Source organism: Calidris pugnax, unplaced genomic scaffold (assembly GCF_001431845.1).
Source record: "Calidris pugnax isolate Ruff unplaced genomic scaffold, ASM143184v1 scaffold8, whole genome shotgun sequence".
NCBI lineage: Eukaryota > Metazoa > Chordata > Aves > Charadriiformes > Scolopacidae > Calidris > Calidris pugnax.
In genome coordinates, this window is record NW_015090830.1 from 16,493,983 (window position 1) to 16,508,871 (window position 14,889).

Sequence of the window (14,889 nt, forward strand, 5' to 3'; positions counted from 1 at the left end):
GAGGCAGTCATCCTGCCAGGACAGATCTGGTCCTGTTGCTGGCCTCCTGAGTTGCAATTTCCATTGACTCACTTTTAGGCAGATGGGCCCTGCGGTAACCATCTGGAGGGCAAGCGGCCCCCCCTGGCACCCAGAAACACAATGAGCTTTCTGGGGGAGGAGGCTGGCTGCTGATTTTTTTTTTTTCCTTTTTTTTTTCCTTTTTTTTTTTTTTCCTTCCACCCTGATTTCTACGTGGCGTGGTGTGCCTTGTGCCTCTCTCTCCACTTCCAGCCAGCGCTCCGGTTCCCAAAATTACAAAAACTGCCGCGACGACGTTACAAAAACTGATATAAATACTGCCTCGGTGCCATGCCTGCTGGAGGCCTGCAACACAAATAAGAAACGCCGTCTCCCGAGGAAGTCATGTGCTTCCCCGAGTGGCTGCGGCGCTGTCAGAGCCGGGAGGAAAACTTTCCGTCAGGGCGAGGAAGGAAGGGAGCGAGCGGATGCAGCTGAACAGATCCCGCTCCAGCCGTCGCGCTCCAACAGCCAGGGGTTGCCAGGAGGTCTCCCCGTTGCCCACGTGCATCTCTCTGGGGCTTTCGGCAGAAGCCGACCATCACGCAGGAAGAGGGGAGGCCAAAATTTTTGGCGGCAGCAGCGGGAGCGGGGCTTTGCATCCAGGGAGAGTAATGCTGCGCAGGATGTAATTTATTTATTTTGCGGGGAGTGATGTAAATTCGTGCTTATGACAGCTCCAGATGGCAGGTATTTTCTCATTACCTTGACTTCTTAGCATTTGCTCTCCCTTGCCTATTAGACTGTGCTGGCCTCAATTTAACTTCCATGGTTTGAAACGACTGACGTCAGGGCTGATGCAGGAGGGGCACGGAGAACACGAAGCCCTGGTTTTCCTGTAGGGCCTTATATTTAATGAATGATGCACTGAGATGACCAGTAAAAGAGCACTCTCTCTTCCTGAAGCCACTTCTGGGCTGCACCCCCATGGGGAGCTGCGAGCCCATGCCCGTTTCTCAGAGGCAGCCTTCAGATGCTCGTGGTCTTTGCCAAAGACCTTTGCGGTCACAGGCGCTGTTCCCACTGACTGCAATGGGACTTTGGATGATGGACAGCCTTTCCTTCCCACCCCCCACAGAAAAGCCCTTAAACGGCTGGAAAGCTTGCACTGTGATGGGTTATCCAAAACGCGGTTTCCTGTTGTCGCCGGAGCCAGTATCGCTCTGTTCCAAGTCCTCCCATGCCAGACAAGAGTTTGTGGGGAAAAAAAAATAATCCTGCAAAACACAAGAGTCAGTAAAGCTTTACAGCCAGAGGGGAGGGAGTGCCAAGATCTGTCACAAGCAAACTGATCAACCAGGTGCTCGCATAAACGGGTTGCTGTGCTGCGTGCCAGCGGCTGGATGGGAGGGATATTTTGCCTACCACTACTCTGCTGTAGCTACACCAAGCACTCCTCGGCAGCAGCTGAGCACTGCAAAGCCCTGCAACGGGGCAGCATCTTTTCTTCCCTTTTTAATATATTACCCTCGTGCCATTTGCAGTCTAGATGGCCCATGTTCAGATGAACTGGGATATTATACTATAGTACGTGCACAAGCCCACCTGCGAGGACATTCTCCTCACTCCCCGTAAACCAGACTCCTTCCACTCTAATCTTCTATACATAATAATACAACATCACCTCCCTCTTGTCTTCTCAGAGCTTCACTCGCAACTTGCACCCTTTCTTAGATGATCAGGTCTGTCTCCTCCTTCCCTTTCCATCATTTCTTGTCTCCCAGAAACCAATATTCCCCTTCCTATGATGCCCTGCCTCACTAAGGCTGCAGGCAGAGTACAGCAGATTCTAGCAGAAAAGATGAATTAAAAATGGTATTTTTAAACAGAAGCAAATTTCAGAAATGTTCATTTGGTGGTTTTGTTTGCATATTTTGCTTTGGGTTTTTTTAAAAACCAAAACCAGCTAATATATCTCTGTGTAACAGCTCTGGCTACCACACACAGACGAGTATATTTTGAGTTAATGCTGAAAATTCAGAGGGCCCAGCTCTGAAATATGGCATGTGTACACGTCTGTATGTGTGAAAGAAGGGCAGAGGCAGAGAGAGATGAAGTGGCAGCTCTTCAGATGGTAGAACATTTGGAGAAGGGGATATAGGGCCAGTTTTCATAAGATATTGTTGAAACTGTTTCTGTTGCAGGAAGAAAAAAAACATATATATATATATTCATACACACATTCTGCTGGGAAAAATGTAGCTTACAAGATTTAACTCTTCTCTGAAAAATTGTTGTTCCAAACTGCAAGCCTAAATTCAAACTGTAGATTTGTATAATCATCTACATCTGAGCTGGCCATCGTCGGCTCCCTTTATCCTCCGCACAGATCTCGTCTAGGCAGTGATTCATCTCCTCCTACAGCAGACATGTAAATAGGTCAGATGAATCATGGCCTAAAAGTGCCTGTTCCCTGTATTGACTGCAAAGGGAGCTTGGGGTGATGGGCCCTACCATATGTGTCTACAGTGAGGTGAGATGAATCCTAGCCTAGGCACAGAAAAAGAAAAGGATTTTTTTTTTTGCTTTTAAGGCCTGGCTTTCAAGTGCTAAATTATCCTTTACTTTTATGGAAGATACTGCTGCAAATCATTATACACACTGTATACAGTTGAATACACTTTTTTCTTTCAGAATATGCGGCTGCCACTGGCAATTACCTAAAATATATTTTCTTACAACATGTGTCAGATTACAGTAAAGTACATACAAGCACATGAGTTCAGGCTTGGAAAAACACACATCTTTTTGTACTCGTCTGTGAAGGCGTTTTACTTCCTCAGACAGAAATATAACATGTAGTAACTGCAGCAAAATAAGAAAACAATCGTATTTTCTGTTATTGACACACAATCCAGGTTCCCACTCCTATTCTTACTGACATTTAAATCCAAACCACTGATTTGGTTGGGTACTAGGGGCTACCCTAGTTTCTTACAGAAAGTGTAAGAGAGGAGCCTAGCTAGGGCAATGGGGTCTTTCATAAGAGACAATATTCACAAGCTCCAGCAAAGTTTACTGTTTTGTGTTTTGCTGGAGTTGAGGCCTTAAAGGATGAAAGAACACCTCTCAAAAAATGGGACTGGGCAACTCTGCCATAGCCAGCTGACCCAGAAGCTGATAGAAACAGTTTCTAAGGCTGTGGACCTTAGATTTTTATTTCAACCCTAAAACAAAAGGACAGGACAACAAAGCAAAGCCATAACTACCCAGAGACTTAGCAGGAAAAGCCATTTCAGATATAATATTTGTCCGAATAAATTTCACCACACATGCTGTGTGTTTGGGCCAAAGAAAGAGACTTCTTGAAAGCAACAGCTTCAGTACCACTTTGTCCTCTTGACCCCACAAACCCAAAGAAAAGCTCTTGGCCCAGGGATCAATCTTACTTGGTCCATCAGGCAAGGATGGAGAAGAGGCACTGTAACTTGAAGATCAGGGGAAAGAGTTGATCCTCTTTCAGAGACTATTGACAAATACCTACTCCCTGTTGAACCACCATTGTGTCTAGAGGCAGGCAAAGCAAACAATATATTCAGTCTGGTAAGACTTTGTCTGTCATTATTGCTATATACTCACAGAGCTGCTTGAATTTTTTCCGAAGCATCAGTCTCCTTATAGTGAACGCTGATTCCACAACACTGAAAAATTTTGCAAGAAAATCACAATTGATTATGATAAAACATTAAGAAGTTACCAATACATGTTTAGCTTTGATTTGGTCATTTTAGCTTTTAAGTTTGCAGCCAGGTTGCAGTACCCAGGTACCGGGATGTCTCTGGCAGGACAGGATTGAGGAACTCAGGGAAGGGAACCTTAAAGTTTCTGCAAAAAGCTCAAGTTTAAGTACCTGCAGCTCAGTCCTATTCCCAGACTGGTTGCTGCAGAGCTGCAGCCTTCAGCTCCATAGGGGTTCACTTGTCATATACAGCATCAGATGCAAATGTGGGTCATCTATTTGTGCTGTGCCCAAACTACCATGGCTCCTGGACAGTGTGGAGTCATCTTGGATACATCTGGGCCAGAACCAGTAAGCCAAGAAAGACCCAAACCATCTACAAGCACAAGCACAGGGTCTGCGCCCTGTGTCCCTAAAGCAGTCACAACAAGACCTGGTACAAGAAACTTGAGGTGTCCTTCCATAAAGCCATTGGGCTGAGCTGGGTTTAGTATGTCCAGTTCTACATCATACACAGATGAATATCCTTGTGGTAGGTTGAACAGTGTTCCTGGAGCATTGCACCTCAGCCAAGAAGCTAGATCAGACCAGAGGTCTTCCTGCATCCAGGGTGTGGGCAATGCACAATACAGGCAATCCCGGCATGCTTAGTTGACAGTTGGTTCTAATTAATTTAGTACCATATGTGGGCATGTAATGTTTCAATCTTAATGTCACAAAGCATTTCAACAGTACTGACACACAATGTTTCAAGTATGCTCAATTACAAGATTTCTGGAATTAAAGATTTCCTAAATTTCATTTCAGTGTAAAACTTCCTGTTCCAGTTCAGAACAAAAATACATTTTAAAATGCCCGCATGTCTTGTAGAACAGCTTTTCCTCTTAATACAAACACAGATGTAGTGTGTAGGCCCATACACAACAAAACACTTAAGCACATCTTAACCTCAGTCATGTAAGTAATTCCATCTTTAGGCATATGCCTAATTTCTGTAATGGGCTTAGCTCTACCAAATCAAGGCTGTGCAGTATCTGTTTGTACAGAAACACTTGAGCTGCCTGTTGATGTTGCATTTCTGCAACATGATGTTGGAGTTTAACAAGTCTCTTGTGCCACTGCTTCTTGACTCGTTTCAAAGATGGTTGCCAAAGTGGGTTGTTGATCCATCTTTCACTCCCAAGACTGACCTTATCTTTGTGCAAACGAGACGAGTTTGCTTATTTAAGGAAGTGTGCAATGTTTTGAGAAGTAGGTTCAAATGTGGATTGTAAAACATCACAACTGGTTGGTTTGCTAGTGGCGGATGTTCTGGATGGAGAAAAGGAAATTGAAAGGATGAATCATTATACAGATGAAGTTCAAAAGCAATTTAAAAGTATTTCATAATCACAGATGTGTGCCAAATATACCCATCCAGCACAAGCTGTAGGCTTTGATTTTTGTGAAGTTTGCAAGTTCTTTCCTTTGCTATTCCCACTACAACCTTTTGCAGTGTGGTTCAAAAAAGGAGAATGCAAGAAACTAATACCTTCTAAACGTTCCACATACCTGTTTCTTTCTGTAGTGCTCTGCTACATCCATAAAATTACTATCAACGTGCACAGTGGAATACAAATGCTTTTCCTTTTGTTTTTGTAGTGAGCTTATGGTTGGAGTAAAGATAGAAGTTGGATCAGCTGAGAGACTGCATCAGAAGGGCAACTCCAGCATGCACCCACAGCAAAGTGCCTGGATGCTCAGCTAATGTTGAAACCCTACATTAGGAACAATAGCCGCACGCAGTACTTCTCTCACATGTCCAGAAGCTGTTTAAATCCTGTCAAAGCCATACAAAGTCCAAGGTAATAACCATGGTCAACAGGTGCCCTCTCCATCTTATCCATTATATCTCTTGCTTATCCATTCTCTTCCACAATTCCACCTTTGGTTGTGCGCCCCTAACAGATCAACCTCTACAAAGTTTTAAGTTGTGAGCCTGGAAGAAGGCATGCCAGGACAAAGCTCTACAGGCAGATATCTTCTCCTTGACTCCTTGATCTCTCTCTGGCCCATCTCTCTCCTCAGCTGTAATCTTTACAAACTTTTGCAGCTCTCATAGGAATGGTATGATCTTTCACTCTTTTCCTTTCAAACCATTTTCTTCAACAGCCTTACGGTGCTTTTGATTTCCTTTCAAAACATCAATGGTTGGTTGCTGAGGAAGCATTTACTACTTCACTAATAGATTGGAGTCTCATCCGGAAATCAGCAGTGCAAACAAACCAGGAACTGATCTTTTATATTAAATGATCATTTTCTCAGAAAAGCCTTTGGAATTTTTAATCTTCAGACTTGTAAAAAATTATAGTTTGTTCAACTCGTACAAAAATAAGGGTCTCACTGGCTGTGGCTCAGACATCTTGACCTAAGTGCCTTGTTTGCCTAGGATTCCTCCTGAAAATCTGTAGTCCTTGTAACTTACTTGGATAATTCCTTGAAGATGTGCACAAAAATGAGGTACAAGCAGCATGTTAGAAAATGATAAGAAAAGTGGTGGTAACATTAGGTTGAAGAAGTACCCAATGTATTTTCAAGTAAGAGCATAAGCATGCTTCAAAGAAATCCACTGGAATACACAGGTGGAAATGGGTTCATTCAAAGTCCCATCACTTAAAATTGTCCATGTCACCATCTTGCAGTCTGCTTTCCCAGCTCTTGCTTGCAAGTCAGCAGCTAATCAACGAACAGAAACAATAGCATAACACCATAAAGAGCAGTTACTAGTTAAGGATAATGAGAAGGAAGTAACCTGAATAAATGGCTTTTGATCAACCAATAAGCTGAATTTGTTTACACTATACCACTAGAAATTGTAATCAAGAACATGCATTCATAAAAAGTGAAGTTGATTTGTGGACCTCTGAAAAAAAAAGTTGGGGCAAGTAGGCAAATCTTAACGAGCTACTTGCTTAACCTTTCCCATTGATAGGGCCATTGGCTGACTAATACTTCTGTTCCATACCTGCTAACAGTCAGTGTTCAAATGTTGAATCTATAGTTCTCCAGAACCACTACTGCCAACATTTGCATTCAATGGTAAATATAATTTTTCATGTCTGTTACTTGAAATACCAATAGCACCTCTTTAAGAAATGTAGCTCAAAATAAGATATGTGATTTGTGACATAAAAATCAGCAAACCTTGGAATGTCTACAAAGGCCATTGTTGCAAGCCTTATCTAATCTAAGGTTGTGTTTATTCTCACAAAAAATCACAGCCTTTCATGAAGGCAACTGAAATATACACGCAGCGCTTCAGGAATAACGCAAGTTATGATCTAAATTCACTGTAGCCATGATATCTTTTAGAATGAACTCCCATCAGAAGTCTTCATCTTCTTCACAGCTCTCAAAGCTGAAAACATTACACCTTTTCAAGACTTTAACCATGCCAAAAAAAGAAGTGCTATCTCACTGTAATAATGTTGTCTTAATTATGTACAATACTTAGCACTAGTTCTACACCAGATGAGTCATAGTAGAAGCTTGTTCTTTGCTGTTTGACTAAATCCCACAGCACTTAGAACTCCCTGCAGTGAATGCTTACCAGCTTCTGCTCAGCTCTTCTCTCAGACCATGTCTGCTGGATCTTTTGGGGGAGGCTGGTTTGAAGGGTGCTGCAAAAGGATGAGCAGACACTGAGGTTAGAAATAAGGACTCGAAGTACGAACACGCCAGAGGAATGGCTGAAAGCTGCTCAGGTGTTTACACTTCTCTAGTTGTGTCTGTTTGAATTAATTAGGATCCTAGAAATCATAGAGCTGAGTTTCATTCCTTTCTTTTTAAAGGCAGTTATCTTCTTAGTAGAAAGGTGGTCATTTTTTGTCATCTTGTGCTGTTTGTTGTAACAATTAAGACAGTACCAAGCAACTTAAACACTGCATTCATTTACAGAATCCCTGTTTACTTGCCTTACACCGTCTAATCTTTTACTAATAAAAATAATACCATAGAAGCAGACACTTAGCATTTTATGAAGAAATTTTATCACTGAGTTGTCCAATGAGATAGCATGGTCTGCTGGGTACCTCTTCCTTTGTGCAGATTTCTTTTCCTCCCTACATTTCAGGGCTTGTTGAGCTCGGTGAAATCCCTGGGAAGCACTGGGTCTTCCCCCAGGTCCTTCCACATGCTCATCTCTGGGAGAAAACTGGTCATTCTCAAACCAGTTGTTACCTTGACAATTCAGCTCTCTTCATCTGAAACATGTGAATAACACCACTTTGAAGCCTTCAGAAATGGTGTTGGAAACTTCAAAGGAAAAACACTGTTAGATAGATCTTTTTAAAGGTATTTATAAAGTTCAAGAGCAGATGGACTTGCAGCAAAGTATACTGCAGTCTTCATTCACAGTCCGCAGGAGAGGTAGGCTCCAGCCTCAGGTTCTTTGAATCTCTGTCTGGAAGACCACATAGGAAATATAAAGTTAGACATTGTGAAAAATTGTTCCCATCTGCCTTCTCTCCTTTGCCCAATGACAAGCAGAGTGCCTAAGTAGCTGGCTATCAGATATCACTGGGTGGCAGTTGCTGAAAAGTCTGTCTATGTGAATGACAAATACTCTATTCGTTAAACATCCCCATAATTAATGTCCTGCTATGGCACCTTCCAAGAGACTCTTGATTAATTGAAAGGATTAAAATACTTCATGTTGAAATAACAGCTGGTTATGATACTTAGCAGTATCAGCTGATAGTCTAGAGACATACACTTCACCAGGAAGCTTTCACTCCTACGCATTATTTAAATATAAGTTATTTTCTGAAAACTTAGTGCCTCTAAACTGAGATTTATTACATTTGGCTAGTAGGGTCTCTCTGGTTAACCATCAGTGTTTTCAAAGTGCAGTACCTGTCTTATCAAAGCTTTACCCAGAAGAAACCACGAGGAGTGGTGCGTACACCACACTGTTGTGTGGTGCAAAGAGAATGCATCCAAGTGAAAGGACAAACAAAGCATTCTGCTCACGAAATCATTTCATTTCCATTTTAGCCAGGAATGCACTAAATAATGCATCATTCTTTGGCTACTCAAAAGGTCACCTTTTGGTCTACAAGCAGCTGCAGCAGCTGTGTTCCCCCGAGATCCTGCTGCGAGCACAGAACAAAGCATGAGAGTGGACAACAAGCTCAGGGGATGCAGATATGGGACAGATTTCTGGGCACCTCCTAGCAGCTCCATCTGAGAGTCACTGCCAAATTTCCCTTCTCTCATTTTTTATTTCAGCCCCAAATAGCCTCCTCCTTTCCCCTCCTCTTCCTAAAGTAAATTAGTCATATGAAAAATATGATAAAATAAACAGCCAACTCAGATTTTGACACCATGCAGAGACAAGTATCCATGGTGATTAGGGATCTCCTGTTCATCATCGATTTCCCATCACATTTGACAGTAAGGTACAACAGAGAGCCCCCCAAGAAGGCACTCTGTGAGGCCACGTTCAGCTCAGAGGCTGCTGAGTCTCTAATTCCCAAATAGTAATGCAAGTGAGCTGATTCTGTGACAAAAATACACACGCAGTAGAAGCATCTGACCCACAGCTGGTCTAGATATATCCTTGATATTTGAGACTTTTATCTAGTATATCTGGATGAAAGAAACTGGTGGTTTCTTAGATATTATCTCATTATCAGGAACCCAGACATGAGTTTTGCAGCTAGGAACCCGTTCAGCTTTGTAGACCAGAGTGTGGGTTATAATATAGGGACCTTAGTTTGGACGGAGGGACTTTGAAGTTGAAACAAAACTAACCTAGATTATCATCTACTTCAGAATCTGTCCTCCTAAAAGGCAGATTGGGGCTGTACAGATGAGATGCCCTGACCAGACCTGGCTTTGGTGGGATGGTGGGTGAAGTAATGTGCCGTTCTTGTAGGATTTCCTCAGTGATCTTTTCCACAGACCTAATCCTGTTCCATTTTCTGAACATCTAAATCAAAGTTTCCTACAACCAGAATGGCTTTTGTTTCAAATTAAATCAAACAAGCAAGGAGAGAAATAACAACTACATGAGAGAAAAACAAGCATGTAACTCACTGTAAGGACCATCTTGCATTGATGCATAGCAATCTCTCCAAGACTACAGCCTGGGGAACACTTTATTTTTAAAGGTCCAGCACACAATAACAGAATCATAGTAGACATTCACCTAACCATATGCACCACTCATATCTTTCCTTACCCAGAAAAACAAGTGAACCTTAAAAAGATAAGGGGAAAAAAACCTTAATGCGCAAGCACTGAATTAAATATAATGCCAAAAAAATTCTAGTGCATATGTATTCCTTAGCCCATCCAGATGCGCTTTCATCTCCTCCAGTCACTCACACATCAGCAGACCTCCATGAAAACCCCCTGAGCTCTGGGATTCCCATCTCTGTTCCAGGGTAATGTAGGATTCATTAACTCCAGCTGCTGCTGTTAGCTTTTCCCCACTGCAATGGTTTGGTGTCACTGCCAGCCAGCACAAAATCCTGCCCAAAAGCACATGCCATGTGGCAAGGCTCTGCAGTTCAGCAGGCTGCCAGCCTTGGAGCCACAGTAGGCACAGCAAAGTGGCAGACAGCAAAGGACAGAAAAGAGAGCAAGGAGTGGATGAACCCATGGGGTTCTTAAAATTAATTGGTAAGAAAATTTTAAAATTTACATTTTAAAGAATGAAAAGTAGAATATTGCAGAGTAACCAATTTTGCCGTAAACTGCTCTTTACAGCAAGCTGGAGGTAATGGCAGTGAAAGCCATAGAGGCTCTTCAGCCGCAATCAAACTTAAACCTCCTGCTGGTTCATGTTCCCCTCGCCACTGGCACCTGAGGGCCCTGAGCAGCATGTACTGCAAGTCAGAAGAAAGCCCCTTATGCTTCTGGCAGCAGCTATCTTAACTCTTTTCCAGCCACATTACCGTCAGCTATGGGTCATTACTGGAATTCAGTTCTGCACCAACATTACAGTATATACAGGATCCATCACTTGGTAGGTACTCCAAATGGGGCCACAATACATCTGGTGTTACTTAGGTCATCTAGCCGAGCCCAGGTGTGCACTGGCCTGTGTGATGAAAAAAAATAATACAGAAAACCGAGTCTGATATCAGTTGGCTTATTTTGTTCAGCAGGCGCATGCACCTCCTTTGTAAAAGCATCTATGAGCCTGAAAGGTATAAAATGCTAAAGACAAACCAATCATGCGCTGTTTATTTAAAAAGTGTGATCCCAGAAAAACTGAGGGATGTTTCTAGCTATAAATTCAAGTCAGAAAATGACGGCAGCCTGCTGGCCATCCAACAATCCAGGGTTTAGTATGGAACTAGCAAACAGCTAAACAAGTGCTCTTTCTAATGACAGGAGAAGCAGGAATAGAAACATACACCCTTGGCACTCCAAGCCTAACCTTGTCTTCCTGTGCTCAAAAGCCACATGTTTTTGGACTTCCTTAACATAATTTTGGAGTCTGTGATGCACCCTGAAATTGCCAAAGATCTTGACATCATTACCACTATTCTGTCACGTCCTTCCCTTGGATTGCCTCTAGAAAAACCAGCCTCTCTCCACTGACCATATGGGCAGCCTGGTAAGAGAAGGCTTCCAGTGCAGACTCCTGCAAAAGGTGCTTAAAGTCAAGCAGTGACAATATTGCTTCTGCCCCCAACCCTTGCATCCTTGCCCTTCCCTCCCCAGACAAAAACATTCTCTTTGGCAAAGCAAACCGCTCCCAACACATAAAACCAACTGCCAGACCAGAGTACGAGTGTGCCTTTGCTCCAAATCCTAGCTGAATAAACCAGCTATTTCCCAGCTTCATACTGGAACAAGACCAAGGGAGCACCGGTGTCCCCTACTCCACCTCCCAGCACCACAAGCAGGACAGCCCAGTCCAGCCCAGCAGCTGGACTGGAGTCCCCCAGTGCTGCTGTGTAGCACCACACTGTGCATGGTATCTGCGGGCCAATTAAGGTACAACAATGGCGATTTTTTCTCTTGAGCATATTTTCAGAGCTGTTCCCTTTGACATACATATTTAACAGGCTGCAATCCAGTTAACACATGTGCACACACTCACAGGCACATACAGAAAGCTGATTACATACAGCTTTCCTTACAGTTCTGATAATCTGGATAATTTATTCAGGTTGGCAAAGTTTGAGTGTTTTTCCACTTCCTCTGCAGAAGGGGAGCAATGTGATTGTTGCTGTGGTGATCCTTCCCTTAATATTTTTAGTCATGATCTGGCTTAAAGTCATGACTGGTTCTGGAAAGTGTCATTTTGTTAAGGCATAATATTAAAACATTGGCGAATAGCCTTTTATTTTTCACATTGAATAACATTATATATATTCCTTGAAATTCACACGTACAAATAAAAACATGTAGATATTCCTTTATCATAAACAGGACTGGTTTGGGCCTTTATTTTGTATCCCCTGTTCTCCTCCATCCCCTTGGGATAAATCTGCAGTCAGAACCTCTGCCTGCCTGGGTTATGTTTTCAGGAGGGTACATACTTACTCAGAAACATCAATGCTGACATAAAAAGTCATTGCATGTGTAATCCCCCAGGCATGGAGTTTTAAAAAGCTACCTCCTTCCCCATCAGAGAGGTTAATGGCTACTCTGCAGAAGGAGAGCAAGGAGATTTCATATTTTTCCTTCATTCATGAGGTTGCAGAACCAGCATTCCTCTCTCTGCGGAGAGGACAGCAAATATCACCTCCCTACCTTCTTTTATACCTTGATCAATGAAGCTGTTGGCAGAGAAAACTGTTATGCACAGTAAGAAAAGTAGTACAAAACTTCTCCTACTGATGGAAATGGCCGACAGCAAGTTATTCCCCTTTGTAGCCTGAGCTGTAGACACATCCTTGCATGGCTCTACCAAAGCAAGGGTGGTAGCAGCACCACCATCCCCCCAAACCTATAGCTTTACCATTGCATGCACAGCAGCAGGGAGGTACTGATGGGGGGTGGATGTCCAGCCCTCAAGCATCTTGTGCTTATCTCCTTCCCTTCACTCTGAATAGCCAACCTGAGCATCCTGAGAATGGCTGTGTTTTTAAAGTTGCAAACTTACTTCCACTAGACTGCTTTCCCATAACCTGCTTCACATGGAATTCTCTCACAGGATTAATCACGGAAAAGGATACCATGCAGCAGAGATGAAAATAAACTCAACTGGGCCAATGGAAAGCTGTCCTCTCATTTAGTCATGATTTTCTGAAAATTATTGTTTGAGATGAAATTTCGTTTGTCTAGTTTAAAATCCAGGATTAATCATTTGGGAAAGCTGACAATTCTGTTCCGCCATTTTGTATCTCCTATGGGTGTTTTCCAGCATTTAAAACAATCTCCCGATTACTATTCTTTGAGCTAGGAATGAATAAGAGCTTGTTTATTTTGCATTCAGGCAAATAAAAAATGACATTTCAAAAGGTTTTATAATTTCCATCATTGCAACCCAGTACGTTTAGTGTATCTGAATAAACCTGATTCAGATATTTGTTCTTGAGATGCACTAGCAGAAGCTAGCCCAAAACTTTTCTTTTACAATGGGATTGCAAATACAGGTGATATGAAACTTCATATTTTCTTCATTTTAATAAGAAAAGCTCCTAGAAGAGAAAGAAACTGCTCAACAGACAGACGTGTGTATTTATTCACACACAGACGCACAAGCATTTACTATGAACTGCATTAACCATGATGAATACCACTGCACAAAAGTGCCTGCATGTTTTATTTCTCACTGCTTCTCTAGACATTTCAGGATTTTTAAGATTTCATCTGCAAGTTTTCAATAAGTGCTAGAAACTCATGCCATCCAAAAAAAACCAACTCAATCCTCTGTGGTCTTAACACTCTCTGGGTAGATGCTGGTGGATTCAGCAGCCTGTTGATGCAGCAAACTACGTCAGAGGTGCAAAAAAACCAGCCTATGCCACACAGACAGAATTAGGACATGGCTTCCTTCAATCCTTTCCCACCATCAAGAGCCCCCGGAAGGGCACTTGGCCTCTGTCTTCCTACTGATCCCTAAAGGCAACACGTTGAACCAGGATGACACTCTCGTGTGGTAGACTGCACCCTGCATGATATTCTGGGGACACTCTGGATCCTGTGCAGGGAGGCTGTGCTTATGCTCACCCACATGATGCCAGCAGGCCTCCCACAGCTGCAGCCGGCCCTCCACCTCAATTCCCTCACCAGGCAGGACACAATCCAACCCCTGATCTTATTCATGACCTGGCGTGGGAAGAGCAGGATTTGACAGCTGGTTTTGTTTTCACCTTGACCCTTTCCACGCCCTGTCCCATCCTGTGATGCCACCACTACCAGAGTAATCTGCAGGCAGGCATTTATTTATGCATCACGTGTACATGTGCATTCTTGCCCACATTATTGCCTGAGAAATGACAGAATTCTGCAAAGAAAGGAAGTGACAACTCTGGGAGCTGGGAGCCCTTTTCCAGTCATTTTAAGAGAGTCAGATTTCATTCCACAGACCTACTGTGATTTAAACTGCGTCCCATTGTGCGAGAAACAAAACCAAAGCAAAGATGCCTGATTCATTCCCAGTCATTTTAAGAGAGTCAGATTTCACTCCACAGACCTACTGTGATTTAAACCCAGTCCCATTGTGCGAGAAACAAAACCAAAGCAAAGATGCCTGATTGTTGGATGGAGCTCAGCTGCCCAGAGCTACTTTGACAGCTTTCATTAGCCACAAATGCCAGGTCTCACTTCCCATGATCAGCCAAAGGTGCTGGATTTTGGCTCACCTTCCTTTAGCGTGCACCAAGCCTGATCTAAATGCAGCTTCATGGGACCAGATTGAACCTTCATGTCCTACTCTGCCATGCTCAGCTCCATTTCTATGCAAACTCTCCGCATTAAGGCAACTTTCCAACACATACTCCGAGCAATTAGAAGATTTCCTACCTGCCGTAAGGCAGCCTTATTGTGAGTGTATATCATAACATAGATTTTTACGTGTTATTCCATGCCCGGATTGCTGCCTTTGTTGCAGGGGGCTGAGCTACAGCCCCTGTGGGAGCTATGAATGGTGCATTTGCAAGCAGAATGTAGGTTTCTGTGCTATTTCTGAAGCTCTGCAATTC

General features: G+C 43.0%; 1 protein-coding gene across 1 annotated transcript; it reads right to left on the reverse strand.

Moving 5' to 3' along the window:
- Window positions 1-212: 212 nt before the first annotated feature.
- LOC106887320 lies at window positions 213-14,301 on the reverse strand. Its single transcript, XM_014940775.1, has 5 exons — window positions 14,280-14,301; window positions 7,810-7,957; window positions 7,329-7,398; window positions 3,640-3,701; window positions 213-1,277 (listed from the first exon to the last, which is right to left on the reverse strand). The coding sequence occupies exons 1-5, from the start codon at window positions 14,299-14,301 to the stop codon at window positions 815-817; spliced, it is 765 nt and encodes a 254-aa protein (XP_014796261.1). The 3' UTR covers window positions 213-814.
- Between the last annotated feature and the right edge of the window lie 588 nt (window positions 14,302-14,889).

Coding starts and splice junctions, on each gene's coding strand:
- LOC106887320 (XM_014940775.1), bottom strand. CDS start 14,301: ATGGGACGCAGTTTAAATCACA. Junction 7,399..7,809: donor AAATCTGCACAAAGGAAGAG/GTACCCAGCAGA, acceptor ATCCTTTTGCAG/CACCCTTCAAACCAGCCTCC. Junction 1,278..3,639: donor GAAAAAATTCAAGCAGCTCT/GTGAGTATATAG, acceptor TGTGTTTTGCAG/GATTATTTTTTTTTCCCCAC.